The sequence below is a fragment of the Carlito syrichta genome, unplaced genomic scaffold (assembly GCF_000164805.1).
Source record: "Carlito syrichta isolate Samal-C Ts95f unplaced genomic scaffold, Tarsius_syrichta-2.0.1 Scaffold304493, whole genome shotgun sequence".
In the NCBI taxonomy this organism is placed as follows: Eukaryota; Metazoa; Chordata; class Mammalia; order Primates; family Tarsiidae; genus Carlito; species Carlito syrichta.
This window is the reverse complement of record NW_007248589.1, coordinates 305,291-330,349: the sequence shown is the minus strand read 5'-3', so window position 1 is coordinate 330,349 and position 25,059 is coordinate 305,291. Positions and strand designations below refer to the sequence as shown.

Sequence of the window (25,059 nt, the reverse complement as noted above, 5' to 3'; positions counted from 1 at the left end):
GCGTTGTCACCCAGAACTGGTAACAGTGATGAGTCATGAGCCCTTACTCTCTTGAGGTCTGAAGAAGTGAGGGGGAGAGACCAGGACTTGGAAACATTGCTGTATGATGAGAGAGAGCCACTTGACAAGATTCACCAACCTGTGGTTACCTGTCTAGGAATAGGCTGGGGGAATAATCCCCTGAACTCACTTTCCTCCTACCCTCCACTGGTTGAATCCGACAGAAAGCTAGGAGGCAGGGGAGCCCATTGAGGCAGTTTAGACAGGTCAACCTCTGGAGGACAGAGCTGGTGGAGAAGGACAGGGTCAATCTGGATGGGCCAGTAGGGAGAGAGGTGGTCAGCACAATAATTCTCCCCACTTTAATTGCATGATTTTGGGGGTCAACGAAGGCACTGGCTTGTGAGTTTCTTGTTCCCACTGAAGGAGTTTGTTGATGGGGAACAATTTATCTGTGCACATATGTCAGTGGCACTAACGGAGGGAGGTGTCTCTATCTTCTCTCTTTTCTTCACTCGGTGACTGCAGAAGGGACCCAGAGCCTAGGATATGCCTGCCCTGCCTATTTTGCCTGGGTCTTTGTTTATAAGAAATGCAGGGGATTTTAGCATCTAGGAAACATGCCCCTCAGCTCTAGGCATCTTGCTCATTACCAGAAGAGAAGGGGACAGAGGACTGGGCCACTGGGTTCAAGAAAGGGTGGCAAATAAATTTCTGGGGCTAAGAGCATTGCCCTGAGCAGTGCTTTGAAACAGAGATAACGTATAAAAATGGCTGCTTTATACTGTTTTGACCACGTGACTGCCTCTAGCTGGAAGCTGTCTACACTCTCAACAGCCCTGTGAGGTGGGAAGATTGTCCCATCTCACATAGAAGAAACAGAGGCCAAGAGAAGTGATGAGTCATGCTTCAAGTCACATGGTTAAAAAATGGAAGGGCCACAATTCAAAGGGTCAGTGATGTATTCGAATCTCTATTCATTACAGGATCTGTCCCTTTTCTTGGCCAAAATTGTCCAGGGGACCTGGGATCAAGGTTCCAGTAGGCGAAGGGATAGAGAAACACCTGAGTATCTGAGAGCAGACTCTGCAGTGAGTTTGGTATACCCAGGTGTGACTGCATCTCCATAAAGTGTGTTTTTATCTCTCTTCTGCCAGAATGTGACTTTGAAGAAAATCATCTCTGCGGCTTTGTGAACCGCTGGAATCCTAATGTGAACTGGTTTGTTGGAGGAGGAACTATTCGGAACTCCCACTCCATTCTCCCACAGGATCACACCTTCAAGAGTGAACTGGGTGAGCTGGGGACAAATGGAGTTCTTTTCCCAAGATACATTTTTCTATCATCTCCTCTGGCCCACTGTATGGACTTAACTGTGCCTTCTGTCAACAGGGAAGGGAGCAGGGTGTGAGGTGAGTAGGGACTGGGAGGCCTGGCCTGATAGAAGGGTAGAGAAGAATAAACAGTGAGGTAGAGACAAACTGCGAGTCTGAGCTCTAGACTTAAGGAGAAGGCTACCCAGTTAAAGGTTTATTTTCACCTGTGACCTGGTCTTGCTATTTTCACATTTACATATTATACTTTGCTTTCTTATCTGTTCATTGTTTAATATTTCTTATTTATAATTTTTTTTTTTTTTGAGCTGGAGTCTCATTCTGTCGCCCAGGCTGGAGTGCAGTGACACACTCAAGGCCACCCCAGCATCAACCTGCTGGGCTTCTGTGATTCTTCTGCCTCAGCCCACCAAGTAGCTGGAATTACAGGCATGTGCTACCACACCCAACTAATTTTTTATTTATTGTAGAGATGAGGTCTTGCCAAGTTGCCCGGGTTGGGCTCAAACCCGCAGGCTCAGGCAATCCACTCGCTTCGGCCTCTCAAAGTGCTGGGATTACAGGCTGAGTAACCGAGCCTGGACGATATTTTTTATTTCTAAATATAGGGCTGGAGGCAGCAGGATCGCTTGAGACTAGGAGTTTGAGACCATCCTGGGCAACATAGGGAAGCCCCCATCTCTAAAAAAAAGAAAGAAAAGAAAAATTAGCCAGGCATGGTGGCACATACTTGTAATCCCAGCTACTTGGAAGGCTGAGGTGGGAGGATCACTTAAGTCCAGGAGTTCAAAGCTGTAGTGAGGTGTGACTGCAGCACTGCATTCCCGCCTGGGTGACGGAGGGAGACTCTTTCTCAAATAAAATAAAAGATAAAAAAACAAAAAATAAAGACAAAGTTGGAATAGTGACAGTTTACTTTCCACTAAAAATAGATCGAAGGACAGAACAACCCTTAAGAACTTCCAATGTGACTGTGAGGTGATCCCAAACTGTTAACTCTGAATGTGGTGTGCAACAGGGCCCTCTCGTGGCCAAGTGGGATGGTTCTCTGCAGGAAAAATGCAGAGGTGAGGTTGAGTTGTCAGTGAGAAGTCGCTTTGAGGAGAAGGCTTCTGCTGAAGGCAGACAGGGAAATGGGGGCAAGGACTTACTTACAGGTTATCACTGTTCTCACTGACATCCTGGTAGGCTTTGTGATAGCCCTAGGTCTTCCCACAGTCAGAGACATTCCAGTCCTCAACTCCAAGGTCTTGTCCAAGTAGTGAGAAGCTTCTGGTGACTGGCTTTCCAGCAAAAACAAGAACAGAAATTTTGGTTCTGTGGCAAACAGTAACTTTTTCTCTTTTGATCCTTTTCCATGTGGATACTAAGGTGATCTGCTCAGTCCCAATAAATTGCTGATGTGACAGTGTGTCCCCGTGCCTGAAGACATGACAAGTTTTTATGGTTATTTTTTTCCTCAATCGCTGTAGTTTCTCTTTATCTGAATATTTTTAACCATGTCTCCAACTTTGTTTTCAAAAGTTCCTGTCCTGCAGCTGATCCTGGCTCTGGAAAGTCTTCATTCGGATCTTATTGATCTTTTTGGTCCTATTCTGTCTCTTCCTTTATGTCCAGAGTCTCAGATTCAATTTGCTATAGCAGCCAGATAGACAGTATATGCAAGTGACATGTGGGCTGGATGAGGACTGTGACAGACTAGAGAGCAAAGAGCCTGTGTTCATCTCCATTAAGGCCAATGTAGAAACCAAACCATAAATGAGTCTTCTGTATAGAGTAAATGATGGTTATGAATCTGCATGAGTATTTTGAAAGACGTGGGGTTAACTAAAAACAATAAAGTTTCACTACCCCTTAAGACCTTTGTTTAAATGAATAAAGTAATGAGCAATCTCTTGGGGTCTCAAAATAGAAAAGCCAAATGACTTTTTTCTTAATGTATGAAATAGACTAGATTTGAAATTGCTTTTCTGCCATATCTTGAGAATTGAATGCAAGAAACGGAAGTGTCCTTGAAGGACAGATGCATTAAAGTTGCAAGAATTGCCATTACCTCAGTTACACGAGATGCAAGTTTAACCATGGGGAAGTATTAGGGAACTTTTCCCAAATCACTTAAAAATTATCATGATTTAGTTCCAAAGTCAAATCCTCTGAGTAGTCAATATTATCATGATTTAGTGATTATCTGATATATTATTTTTCATCCTCATTGATGGCGAGAGTAGCTGTCTGGGGAGAACACATACTTCTTTGAAAAGACAGCAGAACTATGGACTAGTGTCAAATCATCCATTTGACTCTGTTACCTGAGTGCAGTCCATCCTTTGAAGAATGTCATCTCCCCAGTCCTTCCTTATACTCATCTGTGACCCTAGAACATTCTGACCATATTTAGGTCCACGAGGGATAGAGAAAGAGCACCAGGCTAGGAGTCTAAATGTTCATGCTCCAGGCCCAGTTAGAGTACTGTATTACCTTGAGCAAACCCATAACTTTTCCACTGGCCTGTTTGCAAATGAAGAATTTGAATTTACTGATCTCTAGGATGCCTTTGAGTTCTGGTGTTTTAACCTTCTCTCTTTGCCTAATGCTGTTTGTCAGAATCTCCAAAGTTGTCACCCACTGAGATCCATTTCAAAAATGTTTCGAATTCTCCTAAGTACTTATAAGCACATTGCATTTGGTATTAGAAAAGAAAAAAAGAAAGCCTAATGGAATAAAGCAGGGAGAAAATGGGGACCTGGCTTTTCTAACGTCTTGACCAGAAGGATCAATGCCCACTGACCTGGGCATAGTGGCATGGTCATCCTTGAGGAGCACTGAGACTTGCTGGTGGGGTGCTGTCACCCCTGCCGTAAGCACGGGCCTCTCTCCTCTCCCACTCTCTCTCCACTGACCATCTCCCTCTCTCCATTACCCATCCTTTCTCTTCTTCCTCAGTCATCCTAAAACACCTCCTAAAGGCAGGCAGTTTTGCCCACTAGCATTGCCTGGTCCCCTAATGTCAATATGGAAGGCTAAAGAAAAATCTGACCTAAGGGGTTGAGGGGAAGAAGTCTAAAGAGACCTTCCAGCTGGTGCAATAGCTCATGCCTGTAATCTCAGTACTTTGGGAGGCGGAGGTGAGAAGATTGTCTGAGCACAGGGGTTTGAGACCAACCTTGGCAACTTGACGAGACCTCATGTCTACAATAAATGTAAAAAATTAGCCAGACGTGATGACGTGTGCCTGTGGTTCTAGTTACTTGGAAGACTGAGACAGAAGGATCATCTGAGCCCAGCAGGTCGAGGCTGCAGTGGCCATAATTGTGCCACTACACTCCAACCTGTGTGACAGAGTGAGACTACAACTCAAAATAATAATAATAATGATAATAGCAATAATAATAATAAAGAACTTCCACCTCCCTCCCAGCATTCCGCAGGGTTATGTAGTCAGTCTCATCAAAGCCTGAATACCAGAATGAGGCTTCTTCAGGGATCACTCATATTTTCATTCAGGCATTCAATCAACAAACTCATTTTACACATTTTTTTTTTTTTTGAGTAGGAGTCTCACTCCATTGCCCAGGCTGGAGTGCCATGGCACGTTCATGGCCACCCCAGCGTTGACCTGCTGGACTCTGGCGATCCTTCCACCTCAGCCTTCTAAGTAGCCGGAACTACAGGCACATGCTACCACTCCTGGCTAATTTTTTTTATTTTCATTGTAGAGATGAAGTCTTGCCTAGTTGCCCAAGCTGTTCTCGAATCCGTGGGCTCAGACAATCCTCTCACCTCAGCCTCCCAAAGTGCTGGGACTACAGGCTGGAGCCACCAGGCCCGGCCAATACACACGTTTTATACATCAGGCATTCTTGCATACCCCTGGTGATACAAAAGCAGTCACTGACCTCAAATAGTTCACAAGAACAAACTTTTCCCAAAATGCTGTTCCCTAGAATAGACTATCAGTTTTTTATAATAATAATCCTTATAGGGGGGCACAGGGGTGATATGTGTTCAATTGAACTGGGAAAACCCTGAGTTAAAGAAAGCTAAACAGATTTATTTATTTCAGCCCTTCTCCCTACCTTTAATATAGTTCTTTGTCAGTGTATGTTACAGAACTTCTCAAATTATCTGAATACCAAAATGCTATATAAACATGCACAGGAATGCATGACTCAGGGTTGCAGAAAAATGAAAGAGAACCTGGTTTGGGGGTGTGAGACTCTCCAGAGGAGGTGATAGCAGAGCTGAAATTTGACCAGATGGATAAGAAAGAAATAAACAGTGGCATGTGCAAAGACGTAGAGACATGAGAGTGGAAGGTTCATTTCACATTTGGAGAGTATTCGAGAATGCTAGGGCATATGATGAGTGCCGGAGACCAGCTCCAGCTGGGTTCAGGGTACCCCAAAGGTGGAGACGGCGTCAGTGATTGGGGGGAAGAAGAGAGAAAGAGAGAGAGAGAAAGAGAGACAGAGAAAGAAAGAGACTGGATTCCAGTCTAGTGCAGAAGCGAATTAGTCTTATTGGGAATTACAACGGGTCTTTTATACACAAAGTCAGATGTGGGAGGGGCGTTCCCCCACCCACCAGAAACCTTAATCCATGAAAATTTAATCAATGATTGTCTTTAAACCCTTTTCATATGATAATCTTAAAATCCCATAACAAAGGATAACTTAATCCGTGACTGACATATTCTATAAACCTTTTTCATCCTAAGCTGATTGATTTATGCCAAGTTAAACAATTCTATAGGAGCTTAAGTATTTACTTTACAAACGAAAGTGGCCCATCCCAGAATGTTTAGAATGTGGTCCAGTCCAAAGTTCACAGTGGGCTACCTGCAAGTAACCCAGCCACATTCTTTCAACAAAATGGCTGTCTTCTAAAACTATATTCTACAATTTACACCTTCAATAAATCCTAAGATCATGACCCAGAAGCCTGTGACCAATACTAAGGCTCTTAGATGTGACATGAGTTTGAATTATAAGTTGTGTGAAAGCCAAAACTGCAGTTTGCAGAAGAATGGAAGCAATGAGCTTCTAAAGTTAGCTTATGTTCATCCTGGTCTCAGAGTTTTTATGTTTTGAACTCACAGGAGCTTAATCTGGTCAGTGCTGAGTAAAAAGGGGGAGGAAATGAGGTCAATAGCTCCCAAACGCATCCTAGTGGTCTCGGGGTCAACAGCCCTTCCTGATCCCTAACACTCAGTGGGCCTCCGTGGCCAGCTCCCAGCAGATGAGGGCGGAGGAGCCCTGGGTTCTAGGCTGTGTTCTTACTTATAATTAGCAAGAAGCCTGGACAGCTGCATGCCTCCTGTTTCTTCCAACTCTTTCTACTATTTCACTTTAATTTCACTCCAACTTTTTGACTGATGTCTTGCCCACTCATTAGCTAACAGCCCTCTCATTCCCACTCAACACCCATATACACACACATGTGCATTCTCACACACACACACACACACACACACACACTCACACACACACACACACACACTCCTCATGCCAGGACTCTTAGTGTAAGTCTTTCCACTATATAGGGTGGGGTTAAAAAAGATGAGTTTAAAAGAATCTAAATATTTTATTTGAAAAGCTCTGCTCATAGGACTCAAAGATTTGATCAGTATTGTTCTTGGGGAGAAAAATACTCCCAAAAAGAAGGAGGTTGTCTCTCTTAGGATATTTGCCTTCCACCAGGTATATTGATTTTCCCTGAGCTCTATCAATTTGGGTGGCAAAGTAAAGATTAAATGCTCCAGATGTCTGCCTGCAGTAGCAAGTTTTGCTCTATGTGAACTCATCTCATGTTCATTCATATACTAGATGCAGCCTTGGCCTTTGCTTTCTTGTAAAAACTGGAGAGACAGCAGGGGAAGGAGAACTGTATGCCTAAAACTCAGGAATTTCAGACTTGCAGAGAGGGTTGAAGGAAGTCTTCCCAGGAGTCTTTATGTTATAGAAAAGGGAATGGAAAGCCTGGTGGGTGACTCTTGCCTGTAATCCTAGCACTTTGGGAGGTGGAGACAAGAGGATTGCCTGAGCTCATGGGTTCGAGACCAGCCTGGGCAACATGGCAAGGCCTCACTGCTACAATAAATTTTAAATAATTAACTAAGCATGGTGGCGCATGCCTGTCTGTAGTTCCAGTTACTTGGAAGGCTGGGGTAGAAGCATTGCTTGAGCCCAGCAAGTTGAGGCTGCGGTGGCCATGAGCTTACCATTGCACTCCAGCCTAGATGACAAAGACTCCAACTCAAAAAAAAAAAGGAAAAGGGAACAGAGAATGTAATCAATACAATATTGATATGAATTTTCCTTTATTTTCTCGTATGTTTTTAACAGTTTGCCCCAAATATTGAGTCAAGACTTTGAAATGAATGCTCTGTCCCCAGGTTCTTATCTAATGATGGAAATGGCTAAAATAATGCAGTAAGAATTGTGGTAGCACATCTTTGGCATACTGGAGGAGATGTGATTTTTATCCTGTCTTTACGTACTCAATTCTGATTCATCACATATGGGTTTTTCTCTTTGTTACTATTTTATCAAGTGGAACAAAATCTTTCAGGAGGTAACCTGCTGACAGCTCAGATCATTACTATTTTCTACACACCTTAGCAAAAGGGAGATAATTGGTAAAAATTAAAAGAAATTATAATGAGAGAAATCCATCTCTTTGCTAGATTTTCAAAATCAAGTCAGTTTATGGTGCCACTCTAGAAGGAATTGGACAGGGTGTCCAAACCTATAATAAGGTCAGAATTATTTTCTTCCAACAAAGACCATGAGATGGATGGATCATCTCTCCATAACACATGACACTCTGTTCTCATTTTGGTCAGGATTGAATTCAAGTGTCATCTTAACAAGACCTATTCATTCGTGCTCTGCATTGACCTGTTTGGCTCATGGCATAAGCGTTCAGTAGGGAAGCAGCTTTCTTCATTTCCTTGATATCGCCTTTGCGCAAGCTCTGCTGCATCAACTTCCCCTGCCCTTGGATGACTTACCACAGCTTTCCAGTTACTTTTGGGCCTTAACCAATGGCTTCATTTTCAAGCATTAAGTTCAGTCAAGACACAACTCCTATACTTCATCTAATGCACATCTTCCTCCAGACAAGGCCACAGGCCAGCAGTAGAGAGCAAAGATTGTGCTTTGTCTCTTTTTACTTCTTCACTTTTCTCTTTCCTCCTCTTCTCCCACTCACTAGGCTGCTTCTGACTCCTTTTGGGTCAGGAGGCATCACGGGAGATGGAACAGAAAAAGAAAGGCCAGGAACAAAAAGTCTTACTTGCCCGTTGCTGTTTAATCTGGAATCCGTGCCCGCCATACTGCAAGCCATTTCTCTCACAGCCAATGGGAAGTTCCACTTTACTATTCCAGACAAGTATGATGCTGTCTCCAGGTGGCCATCTGTGTATCCCACTGAGCTTCTATAAGCCATAGCGTACCCTGCCAGCCCCTTTCTATTGGAGTGGTCATGCCGGCAAGAAGTCCTCTTGGAAAGAGTCCTTTCAAAGGTATTGCAGTGCAGCTGCCTCAATTGCCCACTTAAGCTAGGGAAAACCTCAATGTCTTTGCCCATCAGACTCTGAAAATGCAGTTCACTAGCAGCACCATCCTTCCTCTCCACTCCGCCCCACAGGACCCTAGAGTCAGCTTCTTGCCTTTAGTGTATGCACCAGTGTCAGGCACCAGACTCTGTACCCCGCAAACTCCAGTCATCACTGATCAAGTTCTCTCAAGAACTCTGAGCACACTTGTCTCAAGGCCCAAGGTGATTGCAGAGTCTAGGAAATTCCACACATATGGGAGGGGATGGGGTTAGACAACAGTTTCCTTCCTCCACCCCTTCCACAAGGGGCTTCTTTAAGCCCCCTCCCTTGAATCAAGGTAAGAAAGGGGAAGCAATCTCCTTGCCTTTCCTTGAGGCTTGAAAGAAAACGTGTAGCAGGTCAGATCTGTGACGATTGTCTTCAAAGAAACCCCATCTCCAATCTCTCTGATCCAATCTAGCCTTCTCATATGCACATGCTGGAGGGGAGAGATGGACTAGAGCTGGGAGAGCCGACTTAGGTGCCAGGGCCTGCCCCTCAGCATGCTGATGTTCCAGCACCACTCTCCAGAAAATAGAGGCTCCTGTCATCGATTGTTTTGTGCTTTGAGGTCTTGGCAAGGACTAGGTGAAGTCTCATTTAGCATTCATTCACATTTTTGTCTTCCTTAAAGGCTGATAAAAAGATTAGTTTCCTGAACCCATGGGTTCGAGACCAGCCCAGGCAACTTGGCGAGACCTTGTCTATACAATAAATTTTTAAAAAATTAGCTGGGTGTGGTAGCACGTGCCTATAGTTCCAGCTACTTGGAAGGCTGAGGCAGAAGGATTGCCGGAGCCCAGCAGGTCGATGCTGGAGTGGCCATGAGTGTGTCACTGCACTCCAGCCTGGGCGGCGGAGTAAGATTCCAACTCAAAAAAAAGACTAGAGTCTGTCTATTATGGTAAAGTCACCAAACCTAGAACTAAAGGTTCATGAAGACAACTCTCAGATTTGTGGAATGGGAAAGCAGATATGATAACCCACTGTCTTTGGGTACTGCCTGCTCACCATGGCAGCAGACCAGTGGGTATTTCCATCTGGCATACGTTTCTTCAGACCACGTTGTCTGCCTTCCAGGGAGACAACTTGTCCAGACACCCAGCAACGCTAGAGCAGACAACACAGCCATGTGACCAGCAGGGCCACATCACAGCTGAGTCAGAGGATGTCTTTGGCATCTCAGCCAAGCCAAGGGCAATCTTGGGGGAATGCTGGTTAGCCAAACTGCCTGAAAATAAATGCTCAGGAAGCGTCTTCAAAGTTCTTTCCCTATGACTGGCTACCATGGGCCACTGGCTCCACATGAAAAGTTTAGCCAATACAGAGAGCTGCTGCAAGAAGGGAAGGAAAGTTTTCTCCAGAAGCAAGTACACAGAAGCCATTGCTGCAGGCATTGGCCCAGAAAGGGCCTGAGCACTGGCCGGCGTTACTGAGAATTGTGATCTTTCAATTTTGCTTTTCAAAATTGCTATTTTCCTAGAAACCACAGGTTCTTTTAGTATAATCCAGAGTTAGATGATAACAGATTGACTTCCTGTCTGTGTATGGTAAAGCAGCACAGACTTCAGACTTCAGAGGAGTGACATACGCATCTCAATTCTTAATCTTTCAGGAACTCCATTGCCCCCTCCTATATAAGTTCTTTCATTTTCACGAAGTTTTAATGTTTTAAAATCTCTGTGGCCTGCAGGACCTCCAGGGATTTAGTTAGTTATAGGGTCCTGTCTACCTAGAGTCCATCTATAATTTGTTTCATTCTACCCAAATCTTTTTTTTTTTTTTAAGCAGGAGTTTATTAAAGAAGACAGAAAAGCTTCCACAGTGGAAGGGAACCTGAAAGAGGGCTGCCCCAGCCTACCCAAATCTTAAAGATTTGACAACAATTACCCTTTCCTGGAGGTTCTAGAAGCTCTAGAGCTCTAGGCCAGATAGCACGATTGGCCTTGTTGAACTTGGCAAGAGAATTTTCCTAATACCAGAATTGGACATCATTTCCCAAGAACTCCAGGCTACATCTTTATTCTCTCTGGAAAGAAGCATAAAATGCTACCTGTACCCACCTTACCATTGGCTTCTCTTCCTCAGGGCAGATTGTACCCCATGACATGCTCAGCCTGGGTTAGTTGTTCTTCCTCCAGCCTGGCCTCATGGGGCAGACACCTGGATGTTGATTTCTGAATCATCCCTTCCCCTTCCACTGAGATGATAAACTTATGATGAGCTACTTTTTGTTTCCCAGTGAGAAACTTAATGCTACTTAGACTGTCAGTCAATAGTCCCTACTTTGACAACAAATGAATGATGGAGAGAAAAAAGGGTGAAGAGAATATAGTCTAGTCTAGCGGTTCCAAATGAGACCTGGTGTCAGTAGTCTTGGTCTGTTTCCCAGCAGCCTCTCTGACTCACTTTGGGCAAGTCACGTTGTGTTTGCTGGATGCTGGATGCTTTTTGGGTCAGAAATGTGATTGTGGTTTGCTTGGCCTAGCATCATGGTATGAGTTGTTAATGAGGCACTTGGACCACAAACGCACAAATTAGAATACTGTCCACACAGCAGGTGAGCAACTAGCCTTTAAAGAAGACTATAGGATGTCTGTCATCTGCAAGGAAGATGAATGTATAATGAGACTGGCTGTGAAAGCAGATGCTGAGCTGGGATTAGGTAGCAAATGGCTGTGAGAAACTGAGAAGGAAGGAGTCAGAGTAGCTGGAGACAGGACCAGTATATCCGCTGGACACAGTAGCCACAATTCCTAAGAGCCATGACATTTTTAGGGATCTGCTCAGATGTTTTAATTTTTTTTTTTATTTTAAAATTAAAAGAGGCCAGGTGCAGTGGCTCAAGCCTGTAATTCCAGCACTTTGGGAGGTCAAGGTGAGAGGATTGCCTGAACCCATGGGTTCAAGAACAGTCTGGGCAACATGGCAGGACCTCATCTCTACAATAAAAATAACAAAATTAGCCAGGCGTGATTGCACGCACCTGTAGTTGTGGCTACTTGGAAAGCTGAAGCGGAAGGATCGCCTGAACCCAGCAGGTTGACACTGGGGTGGCCATGAACATGCCACTGCACTCCAACCTGGGCAACAGAGTGAGACTCTGATTCAAAAAAATATTGAAAGAAAAAAAAATAAATATAGCAATAACAAATCTAGTCTACATTATATTTATCTTTATGCCCATACAGTCATGAGTTCAAGCTTTAAGTATTATTGAGGAAGGGTCCCACCAAGCACAAGTGCCCAGGACCCACAAAAGTCATAAAGTGCTCCTAGATGGGGAGACCTTGCAGCACAGGATGCAAATCTGACCCCTGAGGAAGAGGAGAGGCTGGTCTGATGGGAGCTGTTGAAGGGCCCCATGTCAGGCACAGAGGCCATGCTCCAGTACCTCTGCTATGCTCAGTGACTGGCTGGGAGCAGACCAGAGTGGCGTGGCCTTGGTACAAACCCTCCTGTGGACTCAAAGGTGAGGCAGGTGAGATTGTCAATCAAGTATGATCCCTGCAGCAAGTTCTTTTGCAGGGGAGCTCAGTGGCCCACCTTCGTGGCCCCCGCAATGAGGTGTCTAGGAAACAAAGTATTATATACACACTATAATACAAAGAATTGTGGCTCTTTGCCACTCACTTCTCCCTGTGGCATAATCCTGTTTTAATGGTAGGATATGATACAAAGGGCAAAGATTGCTTCATCTCTGCCTTTGATACTCACATGAGTTCTTAGTAGACAGAAGCATTCCTACTGGGAATATACCCAGAGTTTGAGATTGTGATCTCTGTTTGGTCACAGTTGTATGGTTTGGCAGGCGTATATGTACCCTTGTGTTACATGGATATATTGCATAGTAGTGAAGACTGGGCTTTTAGTATACCCATTACCCAAATAGTGTATGTTGTACTTAGTAAGTAGTAAGAGAAATTATATATTTTTAAAATTTTTTACTTTAAAGATATGGGGTTCATTCAGGTTAGGTATTCAAATGTTCATTATGCAAGTACCCTTGTTGATGAGGTGTGCCCCCCCCCCCACACATACACAGCAGATTTCCACTATTGCCAATTCCCTCCACCCTGGCAGTTTCCCACTACTGCCAATCTTTTTCTTATAGTATTACAATAATTGATCAAAGTCTGTTTATGAGTGAGAACACGTGATACTCAGTTCTTTGTTTCTGTGATAGATCACTCACTATTATAGACTTTAAGTCCATCCAAGTTGCTGTGAAGTTCATAATTTTGTCCACCTTTATGGCTGCATAATAGTCCATTGTGTATATATCACATTTTAAAAATCTAGTCCTCTTTTGATGGGCAGCACAGTTGGTTCCATATTTTTGCTATTGTGAGCAATGCTGCAATAAGCATACGTGTGCAAGTATCTTTTTCATAGAGTGATTTGAGTTCCTCCGGGTATATTCCCAGTAGGGGGATTGCAGGGTCATGTGGAAGGTCGATTTTTAGATCTTTTAGGAATCACCAAAATGTTTTCCACAGAGGTTGTATTAGTTTACACTCCCACCAACAGTGTAGAAGTGTTCCCTTTTCCCTGCATCCTCGCCAGCATCTGTTGTTTTTTTAGTTATTGATGATGGCCATCCTGACTAGAGTTAGGTGGTGTCTCAGTGTGGCTATAATTTGCATTTCTTTGATAACTAGTGAGGCTGAGCATTTTTTCAGGTATCTGCTGGCTGCTCGTATGTCTTCATTTGAGAAGTGTCTATTAATATCTTTTGCCCACTTTGTAATGACACTGTTTGTTTTTTCCCTTTCGGCCTGTTTGAGTTCCTTGTAGATCCTAGATGTTAGGTCTTTGTCAGACATATTTTTTCCAAGTGTGTGGACTGTCTCCCTGCTCTCTTGATGGTTTCCTTGGCTTTACAGAAGCTTGTCAGTTTGATGAGGTCCCACTTGTCTATCTTATCTCCGATGGCATGGGCACTTGGGGTTTTGATCAGAAACTGGTTTCCATTTCCAACTTCCATAAAGGTGTCTCCTGCATTTTCTAAGGTTCTTATGGTTTGAGGTTTTATGTTTAGGTCTTTGATCCATTTAGAGTTGATTTTTGTGTATGGTGATAGGTAAGGATCTTGTTTTAATCTTCTGCATGTGATCAGCCAGTTTTCTGAGCACCATTTACTGAATAGGTTCTCCTCTCCCCAGTGGTTAGTGGTGGAGACTTTGTCAAAAATGAGTTGGTTGAGAAATTGAGGTTTTGCTTCTGGAATCTCTGACCTGTTTCACTGGTCTATATGCCTATTATTGTATCAATACCAGGCTGATTATTGTAGCTTTATAATCAAGTTTAAAGTCTGGGTGTGTGATACCTCCCGCTTTGTTTTGTTTGTTGTTGTTGTTTTTCTTTTTTTTTGCTGAGTATTCTTTTAGCTATTCAAGGTCATTTATGTTTCCATATGAATTCCTGTATTGTCATTTCCAGGACTGAGAAGAATGCTGCTGGTAATTTAATGGGTATTGCGTTAAATCTGTAGATTGTCATGGGTAGGAAGGACATCTTAACAGCGTTGAATCTTCCAATCCATGAGCATGGAATATTTTCCCATTTGTTTGTGTCATCTTTGATTTCTTTGAGCAGTGTTTTGTAGTTTTTGTTGTAAAGGTCTTTCACGTCTCTGGTTAGGAAGATGCCAAGGCATGTCATTTTTTTGTGGCTATTGTGAATGAGATTATGCTTGTTATTGGGGTTTCTGTTTGTTTATTGTTGGTGTATAGCAATTCGATTATCTTTTGCACATTTTTTTATACCCTGAGACTTTGCCAAAGTCCTTTATCAGTGCAAGGACGTTTTTGGCAGACTTTCTTGGGTTTATGATGTATAGAATCATGTCATCTGCAAAGAGGGATAACTTGACTTCTTCTTTTCTTATTTAGACACCCCTGATCTCCTTCTCTTATCTGATTGCTCTAGCTAGGACTTCCAAAACTATGTTGAAAAGGGGTGAGAGTGGGCATCCTTGTCTTTTTCCAGTTTTCACAGAAAATGGTTCCGATTTCAGTGTGTCTAGCAGTATGCTGACTGTCAGTTTCTCGTAGATGGCGCTTACTGTTTTGAGGTATGTTCCTTCTATACCTAGGTGTTTGAGGGTTTTTATCAAGAAGGGATGCTGGATTTTATCACAGGGGTTTTTTTTGCATCTAATGCTATAATCATGTGGTTCTTGTTTTTATATCTTACAGTACACAGGGCTGGTTCAACATTCACAAGATCATAATTATACTTGTGATCTTTCCATTTTCTTGATGTGTACTCATAGAGATATGAATTTCCCTCCTAGAACTGATTTCATGGCATCCCAGAGGTTTTGGTAAAATATTTCTTCATTTTCATTTGTTTCCAGGAATCTTTTAATTTCTGCTTTGATTTCAGTATTGACCCAGTAGTTGTTCAGCATCATGCTGTTTAGTGTTCATACCTTTGTGGGCTTTGGGGAAATTTTGTTGGTATTAATATTTATTTTTATTCCACTGTGGTCTGAGAATGTGCATGGCAAGATTTCAACCTTATGGAATTTGTTTATGCTTGATTTATGGCAAAGGATGTGATTGATCTTGGAGTACATTCCATGTGGTGATGAGTAGGATGTATATTCTGTGGTTGTTGGGTGGAATAATCTGTAGGTATCTATTAAGTCCAGTGTCAAGTGTCAAGTGTCAAGATTAGGTTCTGGATCTCCTTGTTGATTTTTTTGCCTCTATGATCTATCTAGGGCTGTTAGTGGGGTATTCTAACACTGTTATAATAGTGTTAGAGTCAATATCTTTTTTTTTTAGTTTCTTAGTAGTTGCTTTATAAATGCCAGTGCTCCTGTGTTGGGTACACATATGTTTAGGATGGATATTTCTTGTTGATGGATTGAACCTTTTATCATTACGTAGTGTCCTTTTGCATCTTTTTAAATTTTTGATAACTTAAAGGTTGTTTTGTCTGATATTAAGATTGCAACTCCTGCCTTCTTTTGTGATCCATTTGCCTGGAAATTCATTTTCTATTTTTTAACTTTGAATCTGTGTGCGTCCTTTGTAGTGACATGACTTTCTGGATGCAGCAAATAATTGGGTCATGGTTTCTTATCCAGTTTGCCATTCTGTGTCTTTTCAGTGGTACATTTAGTCTATTCACATTCAGGCTGATAACTGAAATGTGATTGTTTATCCCTGTCATGAGGTTCTTATAAAGTTTTTTCTTTGCTTGTTTTCTTTTGGCTTTGGGGTTGATGTGTGTGTGTTTTCAAGTTTCTTGTTGTACTGTATTCTCTGTTGATTCTGTGCTCTGCTGTTCTCTTGGGAAGTGTATGGTCTTTTTTTTCTTCTTCTGTGCTTAATACTTTTTAAGTGTCTCCTGTAGAACTGGTCTGGAAGCTGCATAATCTATTAGGGATTGGATGCCTGGAAAGGATTTTAATTCTTCATTACTGATGAAGCTGAGCTTGGCTGGATAGGAAATTCTTGGTTGAAATTGTTTATCTTTGAGGCCTTTGAATATTGGACTCCAGTCCCTTCTTGCTTGTAGTGTTTGTTTCTGCTGAGAGGTCTGTTGTTATTCTGATTGGTTTTCCCCATTAGGTAGTCTGACCTTTCTCTCTTATTGCCTTTAGGATTTTTTTCTTTTATGCCTACTTTGTGTAGGCAGATTACTATGTGTCTAGGGGCTAGTCTTCTCATTTGATGTCTTGTGGGGGTTCTCTGTATCTCTTTGCTTTGGTGATCACATCTCTGGTGAGATGGGGAAAGTTTTCTTGGATTACCTCCTGGAATACTTACTCCAAGATGTTCTCCATTTCCCTTTCTTCTTCTGGGATCCCAATCAGGCATAGGTTCAGCCTCTTGATATAATTGCACATTTTTGATCATTCTTTCTGAGTCTTCTTTCTATGTTTGTTACAGATCGGGTTAATTCCATGTTCTGGTCTTCAAGTTCTAAGATTCTTTCTTTAACTAAATTAATTCTGCTTTCCATTCTTGTCATCTTGTTATTTATTTCTTGGGTGAAATTTTTTATTGCCAAAATCTCTGTTACAAGTTCTTTCAGTGTTGCATTTTGTCTTTCTTGAGTCTTATTCACTCTTTCCATCCATTCCCTAATCTCTTTGGTATTTACGGGTCAGTTGTTGGTGACTTCCATTGTTTGGACACCAAGGTCTGATTTTTCAGGAGTTTTGTCTTTGGTACACTTGAAATTGCCTGAGGTCTTACTTTGTTTTTTCCTCATTTGTGACAGATCTCTTGTTTATCTCTTTAGTTTTGCTATTCAATGTCAGTAGGAGAGGCTTTCCCTTCTGATGTTTGCTTAGTCCTTTATTATTCCCTGATCCAGGCTCTGTATTTGTTCTATTTTGAAATAGGACAGTTGATGGGAAGCTTTGTTGTCTCTTTTGGTTTTTGAAATTCAAGTAAAATAGGGGATGTGGTGCTAGAATCCAGAAACTACTTGCAAATTATAATGTTCACTTATTGTGTATGTGTTCCTTGACCCCCACTCCCCACCACCACTATATATGATGATGCAAAGCAGAATGCAAAAAACAATTGAACACAGACATACACACACACACACACACACACCAAAACAAACTGGAATAACAACAAAATGAAACAAAACGACAACAACAAATAACCAAGAAAACTAAACACACATACACATGCCTAGCACAAAGTGAATAGAGAAGAAAAACAGAAAGACCAGAGGGAGGAAAAGAAAGAAAAAAAAAGGAATTCAGGTTGAACTCTCACACATATATTGACACATACCTTAAACTATAAAAAATGAAGATAAAAAACCCCAGAAGAACAGAAGAGCAAAAACAAACCAACAACAACAACAAAATTGAAAGATGAACACTCAATCATTCACATACACACATAAACAGAAAATGACAAATAAAAGAAGAAAGAAACAGAAAAAGAAAAGAAAAAAATCTGGGGAGGATGGAGATCAAACCCTGACATTCATTCACAAAGGAAAAAATATTTTAAAAAGAGATGAGCTAGCCAGACCCGGTGGCTCAGCCTGTAATCCCGCACCTTTGGGAGGCTGAGGTGAGTGGATTGCCTGAGCCCATGGGTTTGAGACCCGCCTGGGCAACTTGGTGAGACCTCATCTCTACAGTAAATCAAAAATCAGCCGGGCGTGGTAGCGTGCACCTGTAGTTCCAGCTACTTGGAAGGCTGAGGCAGAAGGATCACCGGAGCCCAGCAGGTCAAGGTTGCGGTGGCTGGGAGTGGCCACTGCACTCCAGTCTGGGTGACAGAGTGAGACTCCAACTCAAAAAAAAAAAAAAAATAGATGAGCTAACAAGCAAACAATTAAAAAATTTTTTTTAAATTAAAAAAATTGAAAGTTAAAAAAAGAGCCTACCCTTTTGTGGCAGGCTCTGTTGTTTTTCCTCTAATCAGACCTCTTCTGCAGAGCCACCTCTTTCTCTCTCTTCTCGGGGTCCAGAGCAGGGAAGGAGGAGGGGCATTGGAGGTGGGTGGGACTGCAGTCCTCCCCTCCCACTCTGGTATGGTCAGGGAGATCTCCTCTGGTGGGGAGGTGCAGGATTGTCTCTTCCCAAAGTATGTACTTGTGGCGGGGGTGGGGGGTGCCCCAGCCAGGCCTATCCTAGAATGGAGTTCTCCTATTGCAACTGATGTCCAGCCTCCTCCTGAGTTTGTCCCTCTCAGTTGTGGCCTAAGTGTGTGGGTCTGATGTTCAGAGGATTACTGGGGAGCAGGGGGTTTAGGTCGGCTCCAGACCCACCACTGATCTATTTGGAGTTCTTCCTCCTCCTTTTCTGGCCACACCCTTTGTCCCATGGCTGGATCAGGATAGGGAGTGGGGCGGCTGGAACTCAGCACTCATGAGGTCCCTCTGAAGATTGTACTTTCAGGATATTCCCTCTGGATCATGATCAATCCCTGAGTAGTTGATCCACCAGTCACAGAGTTCAGGTCTATTGCTCCATGGTGAGCAAGTCAGAGCACTTTCCTGCACCTCCTTCAAGATGGTGGTAGGTTGCCTCTTGTCCTCTTCCATGGGACTTTGCCTCTGGACTCCCTCCACAGCCTCTGCTGCCAGTGCCCTGCCAGGCACCGAAGTGGTGAGGCAAAGCCAGGAGCTGGCAGTATCTCTCCTGTTGTAATGGTGAGGGAGAGCCTGGGGTGACCATTTCTCCTCGTCGCTTTTTCACAGGAAAATCTTTGTCTGTCTTAAAAAAAAATAATGGCGCTGGGCTTCTCTGACCTGGGAAGAGCCAGGGATGAAGCATAGAAACTGTTGCATGAGGGGCCTGGCCACTTGCTCATGAGCCCCCACTTAGTCAGTCTCTTCCAGCATTTTCTTCCCGGGGAGGGTTTATTGATTAAAAGAAAAGAAAAGAAAATGACACTCAGCTTCTGCATCCCTGGAATTGCTACAGTCCAAGTCCAGCAGCTGTGGCACCAACCACTGCACCAGGAGAGCTCTGGCTGCTAGCTCCCTAGTCCTCACTCAGTCAGCCACTCACACACCCACTCACTCACCAGCACGTACACAAAATTTTCCATACAATCACTCACTCACATGGGGACTCACATAGTCTGACAGTCTTGGCCACCATCTTCCCTACCTCCCTCCAAAGTCCTTTCTCCAGGTATCATTTAATCTTTGTTTTGATATCCATGTTGACCCAGGAGTTGTTTAGCAGCATGCTATTTAGTATCCATGTCTTAGTGGTTTTGGGAGGATCATTGTTGGTGTTGATATTTATTTTTATTCCACTATATTCTGTGAAGGTGCATGGCAACATTCCAATCTTTTTTTTTTCCTGAGTTGAAGTCTCACTCTGTTGCCTAGACTTGAGTGCAGTGGCATGCTCCCAGCCACCGCAGCTTCGACTTGCTGGGCTCTAGTGATCCTCCCGCCTCGCCTTCCAAGTAACTGGACTACAGGCATGCACTACCACGCCTGGCTAATTTTTTGATTTATTGTAGAGATGAGGTCTCGCCAAGTTGCCCAGGTGGGTCTCAAACCCGTAGGCTCAGGCAATCCACTCACCTCGGCCTCCCAAAGCGCGGGATTACAGGCTGAGCCACTTAGCCCGGCAGTATTCCAATCTTATGGAATTTGTTTATGCTTGATTTATGGCTGAGGATGTGGTCAATCTTAGAGTACATTCCATGTGGTGATGAGTAGAATTTATATTCCATGGTTGTTGGATGAAGTATTCTGTAGGTATCAATTCAGTCCATTTGGTTGAGTGTCATGTTGAGGTTCCAGATCTCCTTGTTGATTTTTTGCCTTGATGATCTGTCTAGGGTTGTGAATGGGGTATTTAAGTCCCCAGGTATGATAGTGTTAGAGTCAATATCTTTTTAAAGGTTACCTAGAAGCTGCTTTATGAAAGTTGGTAGGCCAGGCGCAGTGGCCCACATCTATAATCCCACCACTTTAGGAGGCTGAGGTGAGAAGATTGCCTGAACCCATGGGTTCAAGAACAGCTGGGGCTACTTGGCGAGACCTCACCTCTATAATAAATCAAAAAATTAGCTGGACTTAGTGGCACTTGCCTGTAGTTCCAGTTACTTGAAAAGCTGACATGGAAGGATCACCTGAGCCTAGCAGGTTGAGGCTGCAGTGGCCAGGAGTGTGCCACCACACTCCATTCTGGGCAACAGAGTGAGACTCCAACTCAGAAAACAAAAGGAAGTTGGTGCTCCTATATTGGATGCATATGTGTTTAGGATGGATATTTCTTGTTGATGGATTGAACCTTTTATCATTATGTAGCGACCTTTCATATCATATTAATATTTGATAATTTAAAGGGTATTTTGTCTGATATTAAAATCATGATTCCTGATTTTGTGTTCTATTCGCCTGGAATTTTGTTTCCTATTCTCTGACTTTAAGTCTGTGAGTGTCCTTTCTGGTGAGATGAGTCTCTTGAAGACAATATATTGTAGCCTCATAATGTTTTATCCATTTTGCCATTCTATGTCTTTTCAATAGTGCATTTAGTCTATTTACATTCAGGCTAATTATTGAGATGTGAGAGTTTATCCCTGTCATGAGGTTCTTATAGAGTTTGTTGTTGTTGCTGCTGTTTATTTGTTTGTTGTATTTCTTTTGATTTTTGAGCTGATTCATGTGTGTTTTCAATCTTTTTCCTGCATTCTTGTGAAGGGCATTGTCATTCTTTTTTTTCTTTCTTCTGTGCTTAATACTTTCTTAAGTATTTCTTGTAGAGCTGGCCTGGAGGCAGAGTAAACTCTTAGAGATTGGATTCTGGGAAGGATTTTAATTCTCCATTATTAATGAAGCTTCATTTAGCTGGGTAGGTAATTTTTGGTTGAAATTGTTTATCTTTGAGAACTTTGAAGATTGGGCTCCAAACTCTCCTAGCCTGAAGTGTTTCTGTAGATAAGTCTGTTGCTATTCTAATTTGTCTTCTCTGGTCAGTAGTCTGACCTTTGTCTCTTGCTTCCTTTAGGATTTTTTCTTTTATACCTACTTTGTGTAGGCAACCTATGTCTAGGACTTGGTCTTCTCATTCCTTGTTTTGCAGGTGTTCTCTGAATCTCTTGTGTTTGAATGATCACATCACTGATGAGATGAGGGAAGTTTTCTCAGATAATCTCATGGAATGTTGGTTTCAGGGAGGTCTCTGTCTCTCTGCCTCAGGTTTTCCAATTAATCTTAGGTTTCGCCTCTTGAAATAATCACTCATCTCTTGGAGATTTTGTTTTGTCTTTTTAGGCTTTTTTTCTATGTTTTTAACAGTTTGGGTTAGTTCCATATTTTGGTTCTCAAGTTCTAAGGTTCTTTCTTCTGCTTGGTTAATTCTGCTTTTCATGCTAATCAGTTTGTTATTTATTTCATTCACTATATTCTTTATCACTGTTATCTCAGTTATCAACTCCTTCATTCTTTCCTCTTGTTTCTCCTCATTTCTATTTATTCTCTCTATTAATATCTTGATATCTGGGTTTGTGGTTTGAGGTCTGGCATTCTGGGGGGGTCTTCACTGTTTGCACTTTAAAGTCTGTATTCTCAGTGGTTGATCTCCCAGGGGTCTGTGTGAGACCCATTTTCTTCCTTTGGTTTTTCTCCTTTGGTGTAGATTTTTGTCCCCCCTTCCTTTTTTTTTTTTTTTTTTTTAACCTCTTCTTTAATTCTGTTATTCAGGGATGGGGGGTGTAGATTTTACTTCTGTTTGCTCAATCCCCTATTCTTCCTTATGTAGATCCTCTGATTTTGTTCAATTCTAAAGCTGGACTATGGGTTGGGGACTGTACTTTTTTGCAGTTTTGAGATTTAACTGAGGAGCAAGCTGTGACTCAAAAACTATCTGCAAATTCCAGTATCTGCTGACAGGTGTATGGACTGCCTGGAACCCACTTCCCACCACCTTACAATTTGTCCATGCAGTGGGAGTATAGGTTTACCCCCTAAAAGCAGAATGAGATAAGAAAAAGGAAAAGCATGGAAAAAGGAAGGAAGGGGATGAGAAGAAGTTGGAGAGAAAGAAGAAGAGGGAAAACAGACAGGTATACTAACTAACAAATGAAAAGAGACACAAAGACAGAAAAGATTTTTTTTAAAAACAGACAATCATACAAACACACAAACCAACAAAAATCCCCCTATTGATATTCTCTCCCTCAAAAATACCCATACACAAACAGGAAGTCTTTTTAAAAAGCAGTATTAAAATAGCAGAAACAAAACAAGTACAAAAATATAATCAAAAACTGAAAAAGAGTAGAGGGGAAAACACCAAAACAAACAAAGCAAAAAAAAAACAACAAGCAAAACAAACAAAACAAACTAACAAAAAGACAAAACTCACTCTGAGGTTGTTCCTATAACTCCAACTTCCTTTCAGTTCTGGCCTCCAGCCTCTCCCCTCTGCTCTCAGTGCAGGCTGATAGGGTTGCCCTCAGTGTGGGTCAGATGCTCGACGGAGTACTGTGGGAGGAGGGTGGATCAGATCTGGACTCAACTGGTTTGCTGCCGCTATTGTCAAGTCTCCCACTCAGATCTGACAAGTCTGTGTCTGTTCCAGCATGTGGGAAGGGCATCTGTCTCTCCGAGTTTTATGAGGAGATAACCTCTAGGTCCCAGATTGGAAGCTGGGTAGAGATGGTTGAGGCAATGCAGGTCTCTGCCTGGTCCCAGGACAGAGAAAATGGTGCCAGTTGGCATTTCCTCACTGGGGTGGGCTCCTTTCCAGCTTTCTCCTGCTCTCCTCACGGATCCTGCGGATTGTGCCACTCTACTTTCACAGGTGATGGTGTGGACCAGGCACCAGGTGGTGAGGATCAGCTGCTTTCTGCTACTTCTTCTTAGGAGACTCTCCAGAAGAGCAGACAATCCTGTGCTTGGGGGGCTCCAATCTCAGGGTGGTGGGTGGCGGGTTGCATTCACCTCTGGAGGAGAGCCCTGGGTGCCTGAACCCGAGTCTCCCCTCAGACAGACTTTCATTCACCCACCGGCACACACCCACTCATGAAGAGAGTCTTTATGGACACTCGCTTTTGCAGAGACTCTCACAGTCCAACCTGTTCTGCCGCCATCTTGTCAGAAAATCCAGAAATTATATTTAAACAAAAGAGATTATTCAAGGGAGTCAAGATATCAAATGAGGCCAGGCACAGAGGCTCAAGCCTGTAATCCCAGCACTTTGGGAGGCAGAGGCAAGAAGATTGCTTGAGCTCAAGGGTTCGAGAGCAGCCTGATCAACATGATGAGACCTCATCTCTATAATAAATAAAAAAAATTAGCCAGACATAGTGGCACATGCCTGTGGTTCCAGCTACTTGGAAGACTGAGGCAGAAAGATCACCTGAACCCAGCAAGTTGAGGCTGTGGTGGCTATAGGCATGTCACTGTACTCCAGCCTGGGAGACAGAGGGAGACTCTGACTCAAAAAAAAAAAAAAGATATCAAATGATTTGTCACCAGGAGAAAGTGAGCACTGATCTTTCCAGGTGAGAATTTTTTTGAGACCATACCCATGCCTAAATAATCATGTATTGGGGGCCTATCATGTACCAAGCAGTGTGCTAGACACAAAGTAAGTGTCTAGTGTATGAATGCATATGTTCTTCCTCAGAGTCTTACCACTCTTTGCCAAGGGGAAAAGGAATTCTTATTAACCAGGAACAATGCAGTAAAAATAGAGATATTAAACTGTAATCGTTTTGAGCCTGTAAATAGAAAGAACATTCTGTTGAAGCTACACTGCTTAGCACTTCTGTCATCACTTAAGCAAATTGATACAAAATTACTAATAATGATAGCTTTCCTTTTTACAAAACAGACTGCGGGCAAGCATGGTTCTAGAATTATTAATGGCATTACTTTATTTCATTATAATGATGATAGGCAATTACAGTGTGCCAGGCACATGCCAAGCATTTTATATACATAATCTCATTTGATACTCCTATCAACCCCGTGAAGGATGAATTTGAGTCTCATTCTGAGATCAGGAAATTGAGAACTCGACAGACTCAGAAGCTTGCTCAAGGTCACAGGGCTAGAAAGAAGCGGAGCAGGAATCAACCTCATTTCTCTTCAATGACAAATCAAGGCCCTCCTCATTCTGCCATATGGTTTCTCTGTTTCACCTAGACACTTCTGATGGAGGTTAGCCTCTAGGTCCAGAGTCTACCAAGGTCTGCCAAGAGTGGTATCACATGCTCAACCTTCTGAATCTTAACCCTATCTACAGTGTTGGTTGACCACACATTCTATTAACGATACACAAAGTGACCTCTGGTTGGAACTTAGCAACTTAGCTTCACTCAAAAGACATGTGATGATATTGTGTATAAATCACCTTTCAGCATAAAGGTGTGCAAGAGGGTCACTCCATGCCCTTGTAAGAATACATAACATACTTAGTATGCTCTTAGAAGTTTTTCCAACTCAAAAAAGACTTTGGAGGGAGTGGCTTCTGGGGTAATGTTTTGTTTCTTCTATGGATATGTTCAACCTGTAAAAATCCAAGCACTTTACAGATAACACATATGCCTTTCTGTAAGTATATTTTACTTCAATAAAAAATTCAGGCGCCGGGCTCGGTGGCTCAGCCTGTAATCCCGTGCTTTGGGAGGCTGAGGTGAGTGGATTGCCTGA

General features: G+C 42.7%; 1 protein-coding gene across 1 annotated transcript in view; it reads left to right on the top strand.

Annotated features, from left to right (window-relative positions):
- MAMDC2 (MAM domain containing 2) overlaps window positions 1-25,059 on the top strand; it is a 175,881-nt gene that overhangs the window by 75,291 nt on the left and 75,531 nt on the right. The window contains exon 5 of the mRNA XM_008060050.2: window positions 1,158-1,295. Coding sequence (XP_008058241.1) covers window positions 1,158-1,295 — 138 coding nt within the window. The remainder of the gene's footprint in view (window positions 1-1,157; window positions 1,296-25,059) is intronic.